Raw genomic sequence first — 22,965 nt, forward strand, 5'->3', positions numbered from 1 at the left:
CCATACTGGGGGTCTGGTGAGGGAAGAAACAGACACAACTGTTTGGGACTCTTGTCACCGCTGTTGGAGAGAGGTAATCTATCAGTTTTGGAGCGTCTACAAAATGCAACTCTCCAGATAACGGGTTTAAAGTAAAGATTTAATACCGTCTCTCTGCTATGATGTTGCAGTGACAGTTTAAAACTCGTTCTCTAAATCTCAGCAGACTTTATAGCTAGCAGTGGGCCAATATAGAGTTTAATGGCATTACAACACATAAATCATCTTTTAAAGATGCTACCAGTAGCTCCAAAATTAAATGCAGACAATCTCCTCCGTTATAAATAATTTATCAAACACCATTTCGGATGAACCCTACATGCTGAGTTATTTATTTTAGCCTTTACTGTTCAATTCCTCAGACGCGTTTTGAGAGATCCATTACTGGTCAGTTTAATGAACTTGGGGGTCTGCTGTGCCCCCCTCCAGCAGTTTGGCACATCTGTGGTGACCATTACGCGGCTGGTCCGGACCTCTTTGTGCCTTTTACAAGTGCTGCCCATTTGTCTTGTGGCGGTAAATGGAGGAGCACATTGGAGCCCTGGGACACATTGTGTGATGTAGCAACGGAGGCCAGCCGAGCGCTCTATAAAGGGCTGCTTGTCACAGCTGACTTGTATTACAGTACATCACTCTTACTGTAATCTCATTTAAGGAGCAGTCGTGTGCCCAAGAGAATGATATTCCCAGTTAGCTTGGGCTTTGCAACCATAAAGGAGGAAGTACTCCTTTTATATACTCGGAACTTTTAGGGTACTTTTTTAGATTAATTACTACACTGCGTCATTCGTGCCACCATCGTTAAGTCCGCGACTGTCAGCACTTTCATGATCAGCCTGACTTTTCCAGCCCTAAAAACCTCACTCAGTGGTAATGTTGGCATTCGAAGCTTGTACGTAGGACCAATTTTTCATGAAGCCATCCCAATCATCTTGTGCAAAAGTAATGTTTTGGTCATATGCAACTTCTCCTTTAATGGGAAGGATTTAATAAAAGAGATATTTTAAAAATCTTACATGGGCCTGAGGTACTTCCAAAGTTATTCTCAATCATATCAGGATTTGTTTTGCTAAAGGGAAGTTTGGTTAGTCAGCATAAGCTCTTAAAATTGCATTGAAAGCTTTGCTCGAACACTGTTGAAATTGAACTTGAGAGAGACGGGGGGGGGGAAGCGGTTGCTTTGTCTTCAGTCTGAGGAGCAATACTGCCCGTTTTTCTGTTTAGTGTCAAATTTTGTGTTTGCTTGCCGCCTCACAAAATGATTGTATTTATTGCTAAACTGAGGCGTTTAGCAGCATGCTGCCTTAGCAGGCTTGTGTGAACATGTCCAAAGCTTGTGTTGCATTCTAAGGTCTCGTATGTGATGAAACTATTCTAGAAGCAAGCAGGGAAGATTCCCCCCCCCCCCCCGAGCAGGCACGCAGCAGTCTTTCGCAGGGTGAGGGCTTCTGCTTTTCATTGTGAAGCTCAGATTTGAGTGTATTAATTTGTTCAGTGGAAGTGAACGAGGAGCCCAGCTAGTGAGCTGAGAGCAAACCTTGGGTCTGTGTCATAATTGAGCTGTGAGAATCTGGGGATCTCCATGGGAAGCACCTCTTGTGTGGAAGGTCTCTGGAGAGTGCTGAACATATGCTGGGAACAGGCACAATTGCACTTTAGGGACCTTTTTGGCAGTACGGATGCAGCTGCTGCTCAAATCGGAGGACACCTTGGGGTTTGAAGGAACATAGAGCCTGCATTCTCATTCTCTTGTGGACGAGCGTGAAGCCTTGACGTAGAGAAGCGGGGAGGGGCGCTTGCTTGCACACTGGTGGTCTGGATGTAGATTGTAGTTCAGGAGAAGCAGATCACAAATCACCCATCCAGATGCAGGCTGAAAGGTGAAAACGCTTACGTGGCCATGGAAGAGCAAGGCTGAGGTTGGCCTTGAAGTAGGTGGTGCCATTGGAATTGGGCCTTGGAATGGAGAATGTCGCCCCCCCCCCTTGAAGGAGGAAAACAGCCACAATCTCAAAACTGCCATTTGTCTCTGGATTTGGTATTCAAACCATGAACAAAAAGCAGGATTCTGCATTTGTTTATGTGCCTTCCCCTGGCACTGTCTAGGGAACAGGCATGGCGGTAGGCTTAAATTCTCAATTGAGCAATGTGTGTTAGTCTATGTAACCCCAGGAAAGGAACTTCAGATAATATAGTAACTGATTGGACTTTGTAAATATTCCTCTGTTTAGTCCAGAGATCCTTGTCCAGGACAGCTTTTGGAAAATGAATCCCTTCCCTTGGTGGGCCTGTAGAGGGTGCTAATGGAATGGGAATTTATTTCCATTTTCTACTGTGGGACTCTGTTCAGGGCATTTGGTGGCCAAAAGCATCTGTTCTCTACTGGAAAATCATTAAGAGGATGATTGTCCTTATAGAGGAGAACTTGCTTTTGTAGAATTTTAATAGGGTGAGTTTTGGTTACCTGCACAGGATGGATTGAAGACTTAAGTAATTATTTCATAGAATCATAGAATAGCAGAGTTGGAAGGGGCCTACAGGGCCATCGAATCCAACCCCCTTTCAGAAGACTTAAGTAATTTGGCCACTTTTTTAACGGGGTTTCTAAGTTACATGGTTTAGGTTTGCCTTTCTGTGAGTGTACAGACCACCAGCTGATAGTTACAGCATGGGTGACATTGCATTTGCTAATTATGTTCTCTCTGAAATGGCTCCTCTTCCACAATATATAGATAAAACAACGAAGTGCTGGTTCGCACAACATGGACACCCAGCTTGCCATGGATTATCATGTCGTGCGAACCCAGGGGACGGGTTGTATGTGGGTTAGACAACCCTCAAATAACCCTAAAACAATCCCTGCTGCCTGGGTTCACACAACACGACAACCCATGCTAAGCTTGGGCACCATGCAAAAATGGTGCCCAGCATGATACAACAGGCCGAACAGTAAGTTTATTTATTTAGCACATTTTTATACCGCCTAATAGCCGAAGCTCTCTGGGCGGTTCACAAAACTCATAGTGGGCTGTTGGTTTGCATGATCAAAACAGTGCATGCATGGGTTATCTGAGTGTTGTTTCCCCATCATAGAATCATAGAATAGCAGAGTTGGAAGGGGCCTACAAGGCCATCGAGTCCAACCCCCTGCTCAATGCAGGGATCCACCCTAAAGCATCCCTGACTGATGGCTTGTCATTGCATGACAAGCTGGGCCCAGCCAGATAATATAGCTAATGGCGCCCAGCATGTGCCACCGATTTAAAGAAGCCTCAGTGGCTTTTTTAAACCACTGTGGCTTGTTTGATTGTGTGAACGGGCCCAGTGCCTTATGGCACCTTAAAGACTATCAGGTGTATTATAACATAAGCTTTTGTGAACTACAGGCCTCTTCAGTGGGACATGTTGCGGGAAACGGAACTTCATAGTTACTTAGATCTGTAGAAATTCCTTCCACTTACTTTTTCAGGTAGATTTTATGTTGGGGTTTCTCTCCCTTGAAAGAGTTACAGCATGAATGGAGACACTTCTGTATTTATTTGAATTGAGCAAAACCTCCAGCTCCATAGGGTCTACAAAAGAGCCCCTTTGCCTCCCGTACTGCATTTGTCTTGTGCTTTCTTTCATTCAGGAGATAAGTTCAGAAACTGTCTAATGACTATCACTGTGCAACTGCTTGGAAATATAGAGGAATTGAATATCTGATGCTTACTTGGATTTTTTCTTTTCCAGGAAGAAGCAGCCAAACAGCTTGTGAGAGATGCTATTGCAGCTGGTATATACAACGATCTGGGCTCTGGCAGTAACATTGATCTCTGTGTCCTCAGGAAGGACAAGCTGGACTTCCTCCGTCCTTATGAAACGCCCAACAAAAAGGGAGAAAGGTGAGTGAGAGTGTGTGTGTGTGTTTGGATTCATTTTCATAGTTGGGAGCCTTCAACCTTGAGCTTTCTTATAGTAATACATACCAGGTAAGCATAGATCCTGTGCGCAGATGCAAACATTTCTCATTAGAACTTCAGAGAATGTTGTTCCAGTTGTTGAGGGTACAAACTGTTCTAGCTTGGATAGTTAAAATGCTTTCTCTTGAAAAACAAATGAACAAAACAATTGCTCCTGCCAGAGTTGTCAATTTAAGAAGGCCTGTTAATTTAAAAAGCTGAGTGAATTCATTGTGATGGGAATTGCGGGTTTTTGGAGAGACATTCACAAGGGTGCAACCACTCCGGCAACAGAGCCAGCCGTTTCTTGGTGAGAGCAGCTGGCTGCCACTTAAAATGGTCTGGTGGGAAGAGGCAGCGGCTGTGTTGCCTCAGCTCCCTACCCTTCTGGGCAAATCCAGAGTTCCCTCTCTAGAATTCCTTCCTCATCTGCTGAGTCCTTGGCTAAACCTCACAAGAGTGTCAGAACTGCATCTTCCTTCAGCTCAGGCTCAGCTGTTCCACAACTACCTAGCACTAAGGAAGAGCACACAGCAGCATAGGGTATAAACCCTACTTGAGCTGCGATCACCACGGGATGACCATTGTGGGTGAGAAATCACAACAGTTCTGTTGTGTGTACGCTGCTGCTGCATTAAGTTTAGGGGAAATTCTGAATCTCTTGGATTTCCTCTAGAAAGTCCTAGAGCTAAGGCAATAATTGAATAAAACAAGAGTGGTATTGAGCATGCTGTATCAATTTTTGAAACACTGTCCTTGTCCATTACTGTATCATTTTACATGGCACAAGCCATGTACTACTTCTGATGATCTGGATGAGTCCAACTGTGATGTTTGACTGAGAAGCTGGCCCTGGTAAGATCTTGGGCACTAACTTTACTAGTTTCATAGTATGTACTTTTACTTGTGCCACAGTAGAGTCTTCTGTCCTGTGTGTGGTTCCTGGTCAACCGCTGGTTGGCCACTCTGTGAACAGAATGCTGGACTAGATGGATTTTTGGTTTGATCCAGCATGGCTCTTCCTATGTTAACAGCGGGATTAAAAAGAAGAGATCTTTTTGCAATTGGCATTCCAAGTCACCGTCCTAGTACAGCGCACAATTCTTCCCTGGAAAAGTCAGCTTGGTTTCTACTTCCAGCCTTCTACAGTGCTAACAGGAACCTGTCCTGATATTACATTAAATGGTAGAGCATCAAGATGGTTAACTGAGATATGGGGAGGCTCTCTGGGGAGGGATAAGCTCCAACTTTACACTCTGATAGAAAATTGAGGCTTCTGAATAACATGTTGAAAATCCCAGTCAGAACTTTATTTAGGTCTTTTCCCCAAGTACATTTGCCTTGGTTACAAATCCCATCTTTCAATCTGGGAAAGGTCAGCATTATAGAAGTCCAGGTTGTGTACCAAGTATGAACCCAGCATTTTCCTGCTACCCTTTTGTTCATTGGTCATTTTTTAGGCTGAGAAACTCTTCAGACCAACATTACTCCATGATTGTTTTTCTTTTCTTTTCACCAACAGGCAGGGGAGATACAAGTGTGAGAAAGGAACCACTGGTGTTCTCACTGAAAAAGTTACACTCTTGGAACTTGAAGTGACAGATGAGACAGTACAAACAATGGACACATCCTGATTTATCAAATACACTTCATGGCAGTGGAAAGGGGACTAAGCGTACTGCTTTTCTTTTGAAATACTTGTCTGTATACTGGGATTATACGTTCTCTGTGCAGAATGAATAAAAATAAACACCAGTGGGAACTGACCTGTTTATTCATTTAATGACCTGGGGCAGGAGGTTTGCAAACGGTTAAGCGAGCATTTCTTGTGCCTCTTACGACAATTTACTCAATACCAGGTTGTGACTGTCATCTGCCACTGAGTAAGAGTATGGATAGAGATCATGCAGATTAAGGCTGCAAACCTATACATATTTAGACAGGAAAAATGTCCTAGAATTCCCAGCAAGTGCCTTAAGTGAACATCAGTTTAATGGATCAACTGTATGGTCCATCTAGCGTAGCAATTATTAAGTCTAGTCCTCCATGTTGTTTTGTGGCAGATAAAAGACTAACATGTATTATGGCATCTGACAAAGTGGACTCTAGTCCATCGAGTGCTTTTCACATAATAAATTATTTGGTCTTTAAGGTGCTGGCAAACTCTTTTTGCTGCAACACAGTTCCTGCTACAAACTGAAATCTATTGTAGTGTTAAATTTTATTCACTTTTATTCTAAGTGCTTGATTGTTCCACTTACTTTGAATATGCTGCTTTTGGAACTTGCATTTGCATCATTTGATAGACAAATCCTATCCTAGCATTTGGTTTAAAGCTCAACCATTTATCTAGTGAATGTAACATGCAAGATAGCCAAAGTATATGAACAGGAAGAGTAGGCACTTTTTTTTCTTTTTACAAAGATAACTTTATTTTGTAAATCATTTAAATCTTATCTAAAAATGCACAGTTGCAAAAATTTCTTTGGAAATACATTTACTTAAGCACTAATAGAACTTACAGAGCAAGCAAGAGAGACCAGATTGAGCAGACCCATCTGTAACTTGAAAATTCCCAGCAGCCAGAAACCTAAGTTTTGCACCCCAAGACCAGGTTGTGTAGTTGAAAGTCTGCAGCGCCATGAAGGAGGTTCTCTTTTTGCTTACTTTTAGAGAAGGAAAAAAAGACACACACACCCTCCTGAAAGTTTGTAAGCAGTTGAGCACAGAATTGTAGGCTGCAGTCTTCGCGCTAAAACTGAAATTTCCTGGCTCTCCAATGAGGTCAATGGGCTGGACTTCCCTGTGGGCTTTCACTGCCAGCATCTTTCACAGCAATTAAACACTGATATTAACACCTTGGATGATTGTTTCAAAATTGATTAGTAGCTGGCACTGCCCTTCTCCTTTAAGGCAGTGAGGGAGTTATAGAAACCCACCAAAAGGAACTTGAGCCTGCTTTGAAAACCTAGCCTGGAGGCCACATTTCAGCTCATTAAGTACTGATCATCTGCCTCTCAATAGTGTCCTTCAGAAATACTGAATTTGACTGAGAACAATTACTCTCAAAAAGGCAGGTGTAATAGAAACCAGGCTTCTCCCTAGTTTAGAAAGCGATGCCTTTCTGGGACCAATAAAAACTGAATCACTACGTCTGATCTGGTTGACTTAAAAGGTACATGTAAATGAAAACGTAAGTCTTACTATTTCCTTCAAATCAGCTTGTTTAAAATATTCACATTCATAAATGAGTTTTCACAGTAAATAAGTGTGGATAATGGTTTTGCATTAGGAAGAATTTTCTTTGACTTACCTTATTTCATGGTCAATGTAAAACCCTGACTTTCTGTTTAAAACACTGCTTTGAAGTAGTTGTAGGTGAATGGAGTACCAATGATTATACAAAAGGTTATCTTCCTCAATCCCAAACTTCTGCTTGCAATAACACTGGTCATGTAAGAATGACTATTGAGATTCTCATATCTGTCCCAGCACTGGCACAGAAAATGCTTTGGTTTGAGGCCTACACTAGAGTCCTCACTGACTGCACCCATAATGACAAAATGCATTGCAAAATATTCATCCTAACTTTCAATGGTTTTTTTTAAAAAAAAAAATCTTCAAACATGTTCCCTCTCTATACCCTATTCTTGCTAGGGAGGGAAGTACAAAAACTCCAGGCTTGGATGTTTTAAAAAAATATATGAACTAGAAACTGAACTCGCTATTAACCATTGGCAGAAGAGGCAAAGTAGCAGTTATACAAATTACACAAAAAAAAATCTACTGTAATTTTTACATTAGTATAAAGTGATTTCACCAAAGGAATTATTTCAATATTTCACATTAGTTAAGATACAAGGGGTGTGTCAAATACACAAATGAGAAACCCTTGCTATTACAGCCTAGCCTAATCTAGATTACACACAACAGTTTTAAGAAAGGATCTTTTAAGTGATCTATGTCTGTAACATGTTATTGGCTTTTTAAAAAGCAACACACTTGCAGCAGCATCTCACAGCCTTCACTTTAGAGCGTATCCACTCTGTGAGCGCCCCTGCAAGTGGCCTGCAGAAATCATGAAGCGTCGTCCTAGGAAGGCTCAACTCTCCCGCTCAAGTTTGGCGAGGCACCTCGTGGTTTCGTCTGAGACAGAAGGTTCAAGTAAGACTAAGCTGGGATGGCTTTTCTTGGAGCACACAGACCGACTCTTCAAGTGCTGGAGGTCCACACGTGCATTTGTTTTGCTAGCTGGTGCACGTAACCAATGTCGGGTCTCTGATCAGGATCCGGGTATATGCACATGCTGACCAGCTCCCGCAACTGCAAGGGTGGAAAAAGAGGCCTGTGAAACACAGCTGGCCCTCACATCTGTCCTTCGCCAGAGGGAGATGCCTGCAGCTGGGCCCAATGACCATCATGAAAGCTCCCCATCCCCATTTTATGAGGAGGAAAAAAGCCCTCTAAGGGCCTTGGCTTCTGAAGAGCAGAACAGGAAATGTCACATCCATGTGCATGCAAGCCACTCACGTCCCACAGAAGTGCAAACACATCAGTCGCGGATGTTGAGATGACCATGGCTGTCAACATTTGAGATGCAAGATTCCACTCTCGCTAATCTACCCACCCTTCAAGCTCACCTTTTCCCCAACTCACTTTCCCTATCTGACAGATGGGTCTAGGCACATGCTCAGCAAACAGCTCAGTCAGGTAAATCTGTCCCCAAGACTGTGAGGCATATGTCTACAGACAGGCCTATGCGGAAGTCCTCCCTTGGAGTGCTCACTATTCTGTGGACTTTCAGGGTCTGGTGGAGGAAGGCCTGGTGAGGCTCTGGCTCAAAGGAAGCTCAGTCACAACCAAAGAGCATCTAACAAATATTTAGCTCACCTTGTACATACAACCAGTAGGGCTGAGCACAAGCTAGAGGGAGAAGCGTGAAGCCCACCTTAAAAGTGAGCTTGAATTACCAGATGAAGACGGAGAAGGCGGCCATGCGAAGCTCTCAAAGGAGACAAACAATTAAACTGGAGACATCTGGCTTGGATGCCAGGAGAAAGGAGCTGGGAAGAAATAAGTCTACAGAGGATCTGACTGAGCCAGCCCCTGGCGGTGGAGGCTACAGACTGGGGAATGAAGGACTTCAGAGGTCCTGCATCAAGCTTGCTTTTGGCCTGCTAGCGAGTTGAGACAGACAGACCGCCCTGGCAGTGACCCTCTCGCTCACGTTGCTACTGCTTGCATAATAAGGGAAGCGCAGAAACGGCTCTAGCTCCCACCTCCCAACCCCTTTCATTTTGCACTTGAAAGAGCGGAGCTTTTAATTACACAGCCCCTGGAAGCAGCTTATACACCCTATGGCACTGAGAGAAACAGCCCTGAGCCTCTGATCCTCTCCCATCCTCCCAGTAGCAACAGAGCCAATTATTTTAATGGTAATTAAAAGCACGACGGTCCCACAATCAGGTCCCATGCACCGGGCAGAGATCCTTTGCAGTGGTAAGAATAGCCGCGCCCTGCCTGCAAAGGGTCGATTTAAAACACTTGCTGACGGGTGCACAGCACCTTCCGCACTTTGTCAAACGCAAGCCAGGCATGGATTTCTCGCCTACCAAAAGAGACGGGTCAAGGGCACCCTTCGTGTCCTCACAGGGCGCCACTCATTTGACTAGGAAAGAGGACATTGCAGGCCTGGAAGCCATTGTGCACAGGATAAAGGCATAGCTAGGTCAACTAAGGCTGCGTCGGCTTGCTCTGCTCCTATGGTCAAACTGTGAGGGCAAGCAGACTAGCAGCCTCTCCTGCTTGATGGCCAACTTGTACCACAGCTCCCCAGAAAGCCAACAGACGCTGCAGCCAGCATCGAACCCTACTCCCCAGTCTGGTCTCTGTCCTTCGTTGGGCAGCACAACTCCACAGCACTGACCTGCCTCTCCTAAACAGCACAGACTAGAGGGTTATGGAGCGACTCCAGACCCACGGTGAAAGATGCAAGCACGCGGCTACCGGTGCAGATCCACACAAACAGCAGCAATTCACCGAGGGAGACGTATCCCGTAGCATGTAAATGCACCATCTGGAACAGAGGTCTTTGGGACCTGCCACTTTTGAGCTCTCAACCATCTTTCTCACCCTGAATCGTGTCACTACGCTGCACACGCTCTTTAGCACTGCCAGAGGGAGGTAAACCGACAGTAATTGGAGAAGCAGGAAACACATCTGTCAACTGGCACTAATTCCTGCTGCCACAAGGCAGAGTCCAAAGAGCAGCAGTACGGCCAAGGGAAGCACATGTTCCGAGCCTGGCTTTGCCATAGGAGCGGCCTGCAAGGGAGAAGTGTGCTCGAGACAGCAGGAAGGACGACCACGGCTGTGTGGGGCCAGAACCAGCACCAATCCCCCACTCCTGGGCATCAGAGACCCAATGCCTGGCCGCTGCCTCTGGAGTCCCAAAGAGGAGATAAGGGAGTATGTGCTAAGAGGCAGCGGCTGCTACTTTGGACAAATGCTCTACTGAGAGGGCTGCACCTGGCCAGGTGCCTCAGAGAAGCAACCAAGGAGCTGTGTGAGACAGCCAGGTCGGTCTGAAGTCCTACGCCAAGATATGGCAGCACCTACAGCTTGGATACTTTGCTGGGCAAATCTGCACATTTCTGCTTATTCTATTCTGGAGGGGGAAGGTGCCGCAGAGCACGGCAACCTGTTTCCCCTGCCCACTAGAAGCCTGCCCAGCCACTCTGGGCTCCCAGCTCTTCCCAGGCATTGCCCACACACTTTAAAGGCCATTTGGCAGCCACGGCGGGCTAGAAGTTTACTTTGGACAGTCACTGTGGGAAGCACAGATAGTCCTCTGGGCTGGTGTGGAAGATGCACAATGTTGACTGCCATTCACGGCGTTCGCTGCCAAACCACGTGATTCTGGCAGTTCTTGTGTGACAGGGCCCAGCACAACTCCTCTCCCCCCACGCCTGAGCATCAAACCCCTCCCAGCAACTCATACGCAAGATCAGTGCGTTCGCGGCAATGTGCTTTTTGCACATACCGCTGGTAGGCTGGTCACGTTACTACACAGAAGCTGCGTGCTGAACGCAGAACGAGTTCCCATGTGCGCTCTCCCCTGGCATCCACGCTCCCACCTGCACTCTCACTTCTGTTTCCAAACATAAGCTTAGAAGTACCTACTTGCTCACGTTTGTGTAAGAACTCATCCCGAGAGGACACAGTTGCAGAAACCAAGACAGGGCCATTGGCAGCAGGCCACAAAAACCAATGCTGGGCATTGAACAAGCAGGTCCTTCATCTGCCTCGAACTCACAACTTGCTTTCCCATTTCAAAGAGGTCTATATTTGTGTAAAAGGCAGCAGGATGGAACACTGACCACTGGCCTCTCTCTGGTACTCCTCACATTCACCCTTTAAGACCATTTCCAATTCCAATCAAACAAAGTGAATACAATGAACTTCCCTGGAGACCTTATGGAATGTAAGTGGCCCAAGCCCTTGACAAAAAGGCTAGATCTCAGCAGAGGTCAGGGGCAACCAGTAACATGGACAGGCCAGCCAGAGTGCGGTTTGCACCTGGGCTGGAAAATGAGCCAGGCCTCAGAAACACCCACGCTGCTGCCTCGGTGCTGCTCTGACCTCACCAATCGTCACACCCGTCTGCTTTATGGCATCTTCCTGGAAGATTTTGCACGTGCTGCTGTGTAAACAGGCATTTGTTCCTCCCTTTCAAAAAGGCATTGAGAATACGTCAAAGCACTTCTTGGAGCAGCAGCCTGGAAGTGCCCGGACCTTGAAGCCCTCTGCCACTTGCGCCTGGGGTGTGCCTTCCACACAAGGCACAAGGGAGCGTTCAGCTGCTCTATGAGTCACTCACCTTTTCAGAATAATGTTCGGCTGGAAGAGGTGGGTAATCGCACTGCTCTATCTTTTGGCAGAGGGAAAACAGGTTCATTTTATCGCCATAAAAGGGACTTTGAAGAGCTGCCATCTGGAAAGAAGAAGAAAAAACATGAGGAGATGAGTAAGGCAGGACGATGCTCTGGGAGCCTCAACTAAAACTCACTCGGGTAGAACTGCCAAACAGGGGCCGAAGTGATCTGTGGCTGTTCCCACAGGACCTCGCTGCAGGTGCATAGAGAACCACGGATGGTTCTTCCAAGAACTTCTTTAGAGGTTACAAATCTGGAATTGCATGAGGGGTGTTTCACTGCTCTCGACTGGCAAATTCTGTTCCTGAGATCCTCTGATGGCACACGGGCCGGGAAAGACACTGCGGAATACCCGCCAACGCTGCCGCCTTGCCAGCACTGAATAAGCGAAGACCCAAAAGCAGGAGCAACACAAAACCCACAGCGCCATCCCAAAAGGATAGGGAAGGAACTTGAGCCGCTTTCTGGTGAAAGCTGTGGCAGCCCACTCACTCTCTTCAGGCAGATGGATCTGCAGCCATTTTGCTCGAGATTCTGACCACCAGTGGACCGGATGAATAGAGAAATCCCCAGCCCACGGAGCATTCCAGTGGGGCAGCCAGGCAAATGACTCTCACCCCAGACGTCAACTACAACTGCCTCCCACGAAACCTGACCCACTCTTACATCACAATGACCATCCCCCGCCCCCAACCTCTACACAGATTTTCCTCCAAGGTGCCACAGATGCAGGCCTTCGTAGGGATCTCTCTGCCACAGGTCTGGTCAGAGTAACCTGATAGCCAAACAGAAAGCCAGCACCGGCAAAGGCTTCCGCTGCATTCTGATGGAAGCTTTTCTGTGTTCGCTGAATTCAAAGGGCACACGATAACCTTACTTACCCTAGAGGAAGGTCTGAATTCTTACATAAGCGCTCTGTCACTTTTCAGGTATCTTGTGGCTATGAAAGAGACACTTCCCTCGGCATGCAGGGAATATTTTATGCGGGCTCTGCAGAAATGCCGCACAGTATTAATGCAGACACCTCCTAGACAACCAAGGTGGGCTTCATATTCAGGGCCACTTACACATCTACGACCACAGACGTGGCTCAGAGAACAGTGGGTTCTCTGTGGGGCTGCCCGTAGGGCTAGTTCAAACACTCTAGATGGTGCGGAAGGCAGCGGTGAGGTTACTAACTGGGTTGCCTTGCTGTGCACGCTTTAGACGTGCGCAAAAGGGTCTACGCTGGCAGCCAGTAGGTTACCAAGGTGTCGGGGTTCATATGCAACGACCTACACAAATCTGGACCAAGTTACCTCAAAGAATCTCTTTTCCCCTACACCAACTCCCCAGGCCACTATGATCTTCAGGGGACACCTTGCTAGACTGTGCCACGGCCTGTAGATTTATTTATTATTTATTTATTACATTTATATCCCGCCTTCTTTCCTCTAGGGAACCCAAAGCAGCATACATAATCCTCCTCCATTTTATCCTCACAACAACCCTATGAGGTAGGCTGGGCCGAGAGTCTGCGATTGGCCCAGTCACCCAGTGGGTTTCCATGGCTGAGTGGAGACTAGAACTCGGATCTCCCGACTCCCAGTCCGACACTCTAACCACTACACCACACTGGCAGAGAGGCCTACTCCGTGGTGGTGCCTGGAACAATGTCCCCTTTGCAGAACATCAGGCTTCAAACCGCAGGCGTGTTTTAGGCATTTATTAAAAATCTACCTTTTAACTATGGCTTTCCCCTAGCAATGAGTAGTTTTGAACCACCTCCAATATTGTATTATTATTATTATTCTATTGTATTGCCCTATTGTTTCATGGCAGTGTTACAAACCGCTTTGGGCCCTGTGCAAATAAGAAGCAGCTTAGAAATATTTTAAATAAATAAACAAACGAAGTGAAAGCTATTGGCGTGTCTGGCTTTGTAAAAACCAACATATACGGAGCAGTCAAAAGACAAGGCTAGTGAGAAAGGAGGGTTCTTTTTTTAAAAAAAACCAGATAAGATACGCCTCTCCAGCCTCCGCTGTCTTCCTTTTGGAAACTCCCCACCGACACCACTAAAAAAAACCCAGAACTAAAATGCACCGGAGGAAGTGCTGGGAGATTCCAGAAGCCAATCTGAGCTTCAAGAAGCAGAGGATACCGCTCGGCCAGGTACCAAACTTCATACAAACACAGGAAGGGCTCTCAAATGTGCTTCTGTCTTCAAGCTTGGGAGGCAAGACTCGCCCTACCCCCCCACACACACACACCAGGCTCAGCTGAGGCAGAAGGCCTGCCCCCCGCCCCCGCCCCACGGGAAAGAGAGCCAGCGACGCGACCCCCCACCCCACCCCCCACATCCCATTTGCATCCCGCTCTAATAAGGCTCGCCTTCAAAGGGAACGCCGCGAGCGAGCAGCCCAGGGTTGGGTAAGCAAGCGCTGTGTCACCGCAGCATGCGGCCCTCCCGGAGCCCCAGTTGCTTATTAATCCATAATGCCATTCAAGGGCTTCCTGTCACTCTCACTGTCACAAGCCGCCCCGCCACAATGAAGTAATCCTCCTCCTAATGAAGCACTATTGGATAATTGCGGAATATTACCCACTCGGGTTAGAAGATCTTTTTAAAGCCGTTTTGCGGCACGTCGGCCGGCGGCTTCTTTTTATTTGTGTTGGCGGCGGCGGCGGCGCTGCCTCGCGCTACTATTTTAATAAGGGCGGAGGTCTATTTGATAATTGTTAGCCTTTTGCTCGTTATCATGCAGGGGGAACCGACCTAAAGAAATCCGCCTCTCTTCCGCCGGTAAGCTCCCAGCAGGGTTAAAGGGGGGAAAGCAAGAGACGCTCATTCCAGGGCACCTTTCTCCCCTGTTTTATAGCTCTGAGAGAGAGAGAGAACATTGGCAAATGATTACTACCACGATATTTGAGCAGTTTAGGGATCTGGCAGTGAAGTAGATCCCTTCTAGTGATCTGTTGAGAAACACGCCTCAATCCACCTGGATTTCAACAAGACAATAATACAAATACTCAGTTTCCCCAGGAACGTGGCCTGGCTGAGTTTTGCTTAAGGCATCAGTCCATGGGAGGCGAAGAAAAAACCTTTGAGGGTGTTTCATAGAACCACAGAATAGCAGAGTTGGAAGGGGCCTACAAGGCCATCGAGTCCAACCCTCTGCTCAATGCAGGAAGCCACCCTAAAGCATCCCCGACAGATGCTTGTCCAGCTGCCTCTTGTGGTGTGAGAGAGCCCACAACCTCCCTAGGTAACCGATTCCATGTCGTACTGCTCTAATAGTCAAACTGGATATCAGCAGCTGGGTCCAATGGTCCACTGAGCCAAGAACTGGCTGCCAAGCATCTTGGGCACAGGTAGACTTTGCTGAGGATCGAGCTGGAGGCTCTTTACTGGGCTCTGCACCACAGGTCCTTCTTCCTCTAAGGCAGGAGCTGGTCCCTAAGTGAGCGTCAGGCCCTGAGAGGTAGCTGGGTATCTATCAACCAACCAACCATTCATCCATCCATCACGGTTACAGTGGCAAATCTGAAAGTACAATGGCAGAAGTACAATGGCTCTGGCCTCCCGTTCTTGCCCTCTGACAACAAAGCCAGCCCAGGCAAGGCCCCGGTAGGAGGCTGTGACGCATGCGCCGAGGTGGCTGGCTGAGGACCCTGGCCAGGGGCACGCAAAGGTTGCAGCAAACAACAGTTCCATTTCAGATCTGCATTTGACATCCGGATTAGAACAATTACGGCGGAGCGGCCAGATCTCCCTCTCAAATTGACCACCACACTCTAGGGCTGGTTTCCGAAAACACAAATGGCTCTCCGCGTTTAAATTGATTATCTTGTTAGAAAGGCTAAAGCCATTGCTTGCAGCTATTTCTAGGGAACGGAGAGAACTTATTTTTATCTCCTGCAAGTTATCTTGATGACAGACCTCCGAGAGATGGTGACGGCTTCCCACTATTTTGATAAGATTTAATATAAATCAATGTGAGATTGTAAATGTCAGGTTAAGGTGGCATTGTTTGACATCACACATACCCCAACCCCCAAATAATATTAAAGTGAATTCCAACTGGCAGGTGTGCCTCTAGGCAATATGGAGTGTGTGTGGGGGGGATCCCTCCGGTTAATCTGCAGAATATAGTAAAAAAGCACAGGAAAAGCCATTTCCAAGTACCCAGTCATTGCTTTCCCCATTTTTAGCAAAGCAAGAGCACAGACACAAGACAGGGAACAGAGGATTGGCACTGCAGAGTTCAGCAGGGTGGGGTGCTGGGGGTGTGTGCAAATTCAAAACCTCATTAGTGAGTTTGTGCCCTCCAGATGTTTTGGGCTTCCACTTCCATCAGCCCCAGCCAGCATGGCCAATGTCAGGAATGCTGGGAGTTGTAGTTAAAAACATCTGGAGGACACCAGCTCAGGATTAAGCCTCCATCGCCACTGAGCCGCTGTGTTCGTAATGATAAGGGCATGGCTGCCTGTCGCTGGCCTAAAGGTGAATCAGGAACAGAACCTAGCTGGGGTCCTCTTTTTAAGTACAAGCGGCCACCATTCATGATGGGTGAGATGCGAGGAAAAGCTGGCCCCATTCTGAATGGTCACCCCTCACCCATCGCTGGCTCTGAAAGAGACATTGGCAGTGGCTGCACATCATGAAAACCCTGGGCTTAAAACCCCCGGGGACGACGTGAACAAGCGAGACGGAGCAAGCGTTTTGGTTCCCAGCAGCTCAATCGCTCCCACTGCAGCGAAACAACCCAGGGATGCTCCGTCTCTGGGTTGTTTATCATGACGTCCGAACTCTGAACTCTGGGTTGTTGGGAGAGAGAGACAGCCCAGAGTTGCGAGGCAATGACCTGCCGGGAACTAGCACACTTGCTCTCCCAAGATTTATTAAAAACAAAACAAAAAAAAACCCAGGGCTGCTGTGATGCGTGGCCGCGGCTAGCATCCCTTTCTGAGCCAACGCCAAATGAGGAGTGGGCCCCTCAGAATGCAGTTGGTCCAAATGTGGGATGGCTCGTGCAGACAAGCTGTGGAGCAGCAGCTAAGGAGCTCCTATGTGTTATATGTGACCCAAAACCCAAAGCCTCGAGGCTGCTGCTCAGCAACACACTGTGAATTTCCCAGGGAGCTTCCTACATCGCCACCCCCCCACCCCTCTCCCGTGCCCCACCATTCATAAACGGCTCTTCACGCGAGGTGGTGCCAGCCACTTGAGAAGCAAGTCCGTGGCTTGCTTGGGTTCCACCTGTTCCCAGGGCAAGCCGATCTCCCATCAGCCGTGGCCTCAACGCCAGTGGCGACGGCGCTGTCCCAAGATGAGCGGAGGGCTATTAGAGTCACGCCGCGCTGCTCTCCCAAAGGCTACTTAATCCCCACAGCAGCATCTCATTGATTTCATTTATCGACTGCTCTGCACCGATACTTCCCTTCCTCTCGATGCTCCCCGCATGGTGCTTTCACAGACTGCCAACAAATTAATCAGCACCTATTGAACCGCTGGATGACTCAGACCTAAAAACCCCAGCGACAGCACACTGCCTTGTTAAGCAAGCATCTCGTTACACCCGGCCAGCCAGCCGCCCTTCCCTCCACAGCAGCAGCAGCACCGCCGCCGCTTCACTCATCTCGGGATGGCCCTTGCGCACGGCACATCGGTGAGATTTTCCTCCTCAAAAGCCGGCACGGAAGGATCTCAGTTCTAGGGAAATGGCTGCTCTGACGTCGCTCTTGCCTGTCCTTTGACCTCAGCCCACAAGCCGGTGGCTTTTTCTTTTCTTTTCTAATTTCCTGCAAGGCAGGCACGCGCAGGCCAAAACAAACAAAAGGATTCACGGGCGTTCAGAACGCTACCCTGCAAAGGGATGTGTAACGGGCAACCTTGAGCATGATCCACAGGCAGGCACCAGGAGTTCCCAGCTCTGCCGGTGCTCTCTCCACCAAGTCCCTCCCCAAGTTTAAGTTCACAGTTCAGCACGGGGGGGCTGCTGGAGAGCAACCAGGGGGGAAACCCCGGGTCTGTTCATGCGCCCTCGCTGGCGGGCACATCGTTCCTACTCAGGGTCAGATTTGCTCTCTCGACACTACAGGCCTGGCAGGCACGGCAGCTCTTAAGACCAAACTGTAAAGCATTCCTCTTAAACCGATATACCCAATCCTAAATTATACCCGTTGTTCGTGTCCAAGTTCTTTGTGTTTAAAAAAACAAATTGCAGGCCAACAGCATGGCTCCAGCACAGAATTTTGAAAACTGCCTAAGCAAATCAGCTAAGGGCTGCTGACTGAACATTAATGCTTCATTACCAACTCAAGAGGCTCAAATGGGTTAAGCCGCTGAAATTCACCGTGGTGTGAGTGAAATGGCATGAACTTAAATCATACAACCAACGTTTTGGACAATGCAATTCCAGATATACACAACAGATATTAACGTAATTTGGCCTCATCCTTGCCTTCTTTTGCCAAGATCCACCCACCCTAGGCACTGCACAGGCTCTTTAAAGCAGAACATTTCCCCTCAAGATTTGTACTCATCCACCACTATAATCTACCCGTAACACAATCTCTTCTATCTAAATGATCCACTTCCCATCAATTCCTGTCTTTCCATACTGTATACAAACATAAAAGAGATGCTTACCTCATACAATAAGCAGCCCAAAGACCAGATATCCGATTTAAAATTATAGCCGTTTTCATGTATTCTTTCTGGGGACATATAGTAGGGTGTTCCCACTGTTAAGAGACAAGCCAAGGAAAAGGTAAGGTTACCTTCTTAGGTAAGACCTATCTAGCCAGCCCCCGCTCCTCAAACTTACAGTGGCACATATTAGAAAGTAATACTTGTGTGATGATGATTTGTAAGCTAGTCAAAGGATCAATGCGAGCAACATGATAATTAAGGCCTGGAAATTAAAAAGTTAGGGGGGGGAAAGAACACAGGGAGATTAAAACAAATGTACGCTCTGAGGAACACTATTGTTTAAAATCCATCCCATAAGCACTAAAACTAGATTTCTGTGGCAGCCTATCAAAGACCAAGCCCAAATGGAAATCTCTTCTCCAGTCCTCATTAATCCAAAGATGGCCTTGGATTTACATTCACGGATTCTGCCCCGAAAGGAATTATGTTTTGCATTATAAAAGGATAGTTTAGTTATTCCAAACACAGCCAGCATCCATCTGAAGTATGAACAGGAAAAGATACAGGATTGGCCTAGAAAGAAATGGTCCAGAACTGTAGATGTTTTGAGTCCTTTGCAGAGGGAGAAGTTACGGCACTCTGGCGGCCTCTTATAACAGCACTCGGTTCACACGGTGGCCAACTAGCTGTTGGCCAACAAAGCAGGACACAGTGCAAGAGCACCCTCCCACCCATGTTCCCCAGCAACTGGTGCATGCAGGCTTACTGCCTCAGATACTGGAGGTGGCACATAACCATCAGGGCGAATAGCCCTTGATAGCCTTCACCTCCAATAATTTATCCAACCCCCTTTTAAAGCCATCCCAATTGGTGGCCATCACTACATGTTCTGGTAGTGAGTTCCATAATTTAACTATGCACTGTGTGAAGAAGAACTTCCTTTTATTTGTCCTGAATTTCCCACCAATCAGCTTCATGGGATATGACCCCGGGTTGGGCTAGTTGAGCATGGTACTCCATGCTGTGAACGTCAGAGATGCCAGATCAATGTGATCTCCAAGACCAACGACAACCTGAAACCAGGCCTAGAGTATGGAAAACGAATATACCAGGCAGCTGCGGCTAAGCTCAGTTGAGTCTCTAACAGTTGGGACGAACTGTAGAGGAACAAGGGGCTTTTCACAACTCCACTGCTTCCTGTTATTTGCCTCCAACAGCGGCTGAGAACCAATTACCAAAGTCCTAGCCTCAAGCTGCATCTATATTCCAATGCAAAGCTGTGCAATTTTGAGGGGCGTCTCTTCTAGTAGAGAATTGGACCCACAGAAGGAGGCTTGCTCATTGTGAGACAGAGTGAAAAGCGACCTTTAAAAAACCTGCACTATTTAACATGCCTGCCTCCATTTCTCCCTCCCGTGCCCGCACCATCATTTCAAGCGAGATAAAATACCCAACCAAGGTCTACTCCAACACAGCCGTTGACCCAGACTCTGCCCTGACTCTGCAGCACAGAAGCCAGCTTGGGGGGCTCATTAACCAGCACTTCTTTTAATGAACTACATGGAGTGACACAAGGCAGGACAGCAGAATACTAAGAGGAGACAAGGCCGAACGTGGATTTTTAAAATCCTAGCCTGTCTCTGCTCTTCCCCACATATTTCAGGGAAGGACTTTATCTGCAAATCCATTTTCACTGTTTTCTTTCAAAATACATTTGATTTGAATAGCAGTCCGGGGGGGGGGGTGTTTTTCCAGTGGCAAACAAACAAATTAATTAATGAAATCTGCAACTGCAGAAGAACGGTACTTGAAGGCCTCCCAGAAGGCAACTTCCTGAGGTCTCCTCTGATCTTGGACGTATCGCTGGATCAGTATCAAACATGGCCGAGTGCTACAGAAATGCGAACGGATCCGATGTACTGACAGCACTTTATTAATCCTCTCACCTCAATCACATGCCTTCCCAAAAATTTACAATACCAAGAGGAAGAGATGATCAGCCACCTCCAATTAATGAAGGTGATCTGTGTGAACTCCAGCACAGGGCTGCTGGTTTCATGCTCCGCTTCTGAGCCTCCCTGAAGGATCTGACAGGCACTATGGGGAATAGGATGGTGGAGCCCTCTCGGTTGGAAACAGCAGGGCTCTTACGTTCTTAGGACAGAGAATGGTGCTAAATTTTGTAAGAGAGGAGGGTAGGAACAGGCTGACCGAATGTCAGGTTCTGTAATCCAGACGGTATATTCCTTTGCTGAGGTCACCCTGGTGAAGGATGGAATTGTGCACATACCCTGGGTGAAACTGTGGCCACAGCGACAAAAAGGAGAAGATTTGTAAACCCACAACCCTTACAAAAGATACGGCTCGGGAGTCCGAGCACTCCGGTGGCAGACGCTCCCGAGTGACACCCATGACTACGTGGGCACTTGGAAAGTTACTGCCTTGCCTTCTGCACTTGTACAGTCCTTTGTTCAATGTGAAATTGTCATTCCAAATAACTCTTGAAAGGGGCTTTTCTATCAAGGCAGGATGACAGTGTTTATGCCACGGATGAGTGCGCCATATTCCTCATTTGATTTCTGCGTATTAAGCTGCTCTATTACATTAAGTGGGTCGGCCTGAGCCCGACCTGGCCCAACCAAGTCTACCTTGGACATTTGCCTATCATTACGGTGTTGTTGTCAGTAAATAGATGAACAGGCAGATCTCTCGGCTTCAAAAAAGAAAAAGAAAAAAAAGCATTAATTTTTAAGTAAGTACTGGAATAAAAGACTGACAAGCCCAATTGTCTTCATGGCCTGTCCAGCATTAAGTGGGAATCTCTTGTAATGAGCATCTTCTAGGAAAGTGCACAAGACTTCCGATTTAATCAGCCAGGGCTTGGCAATGCATCACATCAGCCAATTTGACAAGAAGAGGCTAATCGGAGGCTATTAACCAGAAAGTTTCCCCAGCAGAGAAAATGAAATACCGTGGGTGGAGGATGGAAGAACAGCCTAGGGAGGAAAAAGGGTTTGGGTTGGGGTGAAGAACCGGGAGCCTGGGGTCAGCAAATTTCATTTATCGGTTCTCAGCCAATTCGTTTCAAGAATGGGTTGAACATCCCATATCCAGGAACCGGTGTGCACTGAAAACTTTGGCCTCTATCTTTCCAGGCTGAAGCAAGGGCTAAATCCAATTTATGAATGTCCAGCTCCAGACCATAGAAATAAAACATCCCCTAAGCACAGCTCTTTCTAAATCTCCTGTCCCCTCACTGGCTGACTGCCATTATCGAGACATCAGGGCACATGATTGCAACACGGTTTTTAGAAGGCAGTAGGGTATTTCCTGGGTTGGTTTAGAGCTGAGTTTTTCTTCATGTAGGGAAACAAATTCCTTCGATGTCTTCTATTATATTAAAGACTATTTCACTGCATGGCAGAGTGCCATGGATTCAGAAGTACAGCCAGGCAATTTTAGACCCTGTCTAGATGGCCATGTGTCTTACTTCAGGTGTAAAACATACAACTAAGGTTTCTCTTCCCCCTACACCACCATCCTATGCTTTACAACTTCTTATTCATTCCCCATATGTTAAAACAAAACTGTTTGCCATTATGAATTAGCATACATATTTTAAATAGTTTTTACGTCTGCTATTTTTACCTTTCATCCTAATGTGGTTTTAAATGCGTCTTTTTTTAAAAAAAAAAGCAGCTGTTTATAAGCTGCCATGAATGCCCAATTTAGGTCAAAAGGCAGGTCAGAAATGTAATAAAGTGTCTAAGGCAGGAGTGTCATGGTTATGCTTTATTAATACAGAGAGGCAGTGCAGTCCACTGGATAGAAATTTGGATTTGGGTTCTAGATGCACCTCTCTGGTGGACTCACTGGGCCCAACCAGATACTTTCGGATTCAGTTTCCCCACCTGCAAAATGGGAACAGTAGTGACCTACCTCACAGGACTGCTGAAAGATCACAAACCCTTGTGCATTTTACTTAGCAAGAAAAAGAGGAAACCAGAGAACTTCTGTTATCATCATCACCATTATTATCATCATCATGAACAGAAAAAGAAATTAGACCATAATAGAAGTACCAGCCACATTATCATTATCAAGAAGAAGAAGAAGAAGAAGAAATAATGAGACTATAACAGAAGTACCAGCCACACAGACCTAGTCTTTAAGGATATAATAACCATGAAGAGATACAGACGTACAATTTAGCTCTAAGTTACATCTTTGTGAAGAATACCAATATGATGCTTGTTTCTCTTATTTGAACAGAAACATCCAAAATTTAGAAGTCCTTGTTCTTCAGAAGTGCTTGCACTAATTCTGTGACAATCTATGTAGTTTTGGGGGCAGGGCAAGTGGGTTCATTTTAAAATGGCACTTTTGTACAGCCCTGCCCATGATAAATTGATTA

General features: G+C 46.8%; 2 protein-coding genes across 3 annotated transcripts in view; one reads left to right on the forward strand and one right to left on the reverse strand.

Moving 5' to 3' along the window:
- PSMB7 (proteasome 20S subunit beta 7) overlaps positions 1-5,730 on the forward strand; it is a 28,725-nt gene extending 22,995 nt beyond the window's left edge. The window contains exons 7-8 of the mRNA XM_063144711.1: positions 3,772-3,923; positions 5,503-5,730. Of these exons, the coding sequence (XP_063000781.1) occupies positions 3,772-3,923; positions 5,503-5,614 (264 nt within the window). The 3' untranslated portion in view covers positions 5,615-5,730. The remainder of the gene's footprint in view (positions 1-3,771; positions 3,924-5,502) is intronic.
- A 1,860-nt stretch (positions 5,731-7,590) lies between these two features.
- The window catches only part of NEK6 (NIMA related kinase 6), an 82,523-nt gene continuing 67,148 nt past the window's right edge, over positions 7,591-22,965 (reverse strand). For both annotated transcript variants that reach the window (XM_063144621.1, XM_063144619.1), the window contains exons 8-10: positions 18,549-18,643; positions 11,860-11,973; positions 7,591-8,303 (exon numbers count right to left, since the gene is read on the reverse strand). In XM_063144621.1, the coding sequence (XP_063000691.1) occupies positions 8,193-8,303; positions 11,860-11,973; positions 18,549-18,643 (320 nt within the window). In that variant the 3' untranslated portion in view covers positions 7,591-8,192. The remainder of the gene's footprint in view (positions 8,304-11,859; positions 11,974-18,548; positions 18,644-22,965) is intronic.

The sequence above is a fragment of the Elgaria multicarinata genome, chromosome 19 (genome assembly GCF_023053635.1).
Source record: "Elgaria multicarinata webbii isolate HBS135686 ecotype San Diego chromosome 19, rElgMul1.1.pri, whole genome shotgun sequence".
Classification (NCBI taxonomy): Eukaryota; Metazoa; Chordata; class Lepidosauria; order Squamata; family Anguidae; genus Elgaria; species Elgaria multicarinata.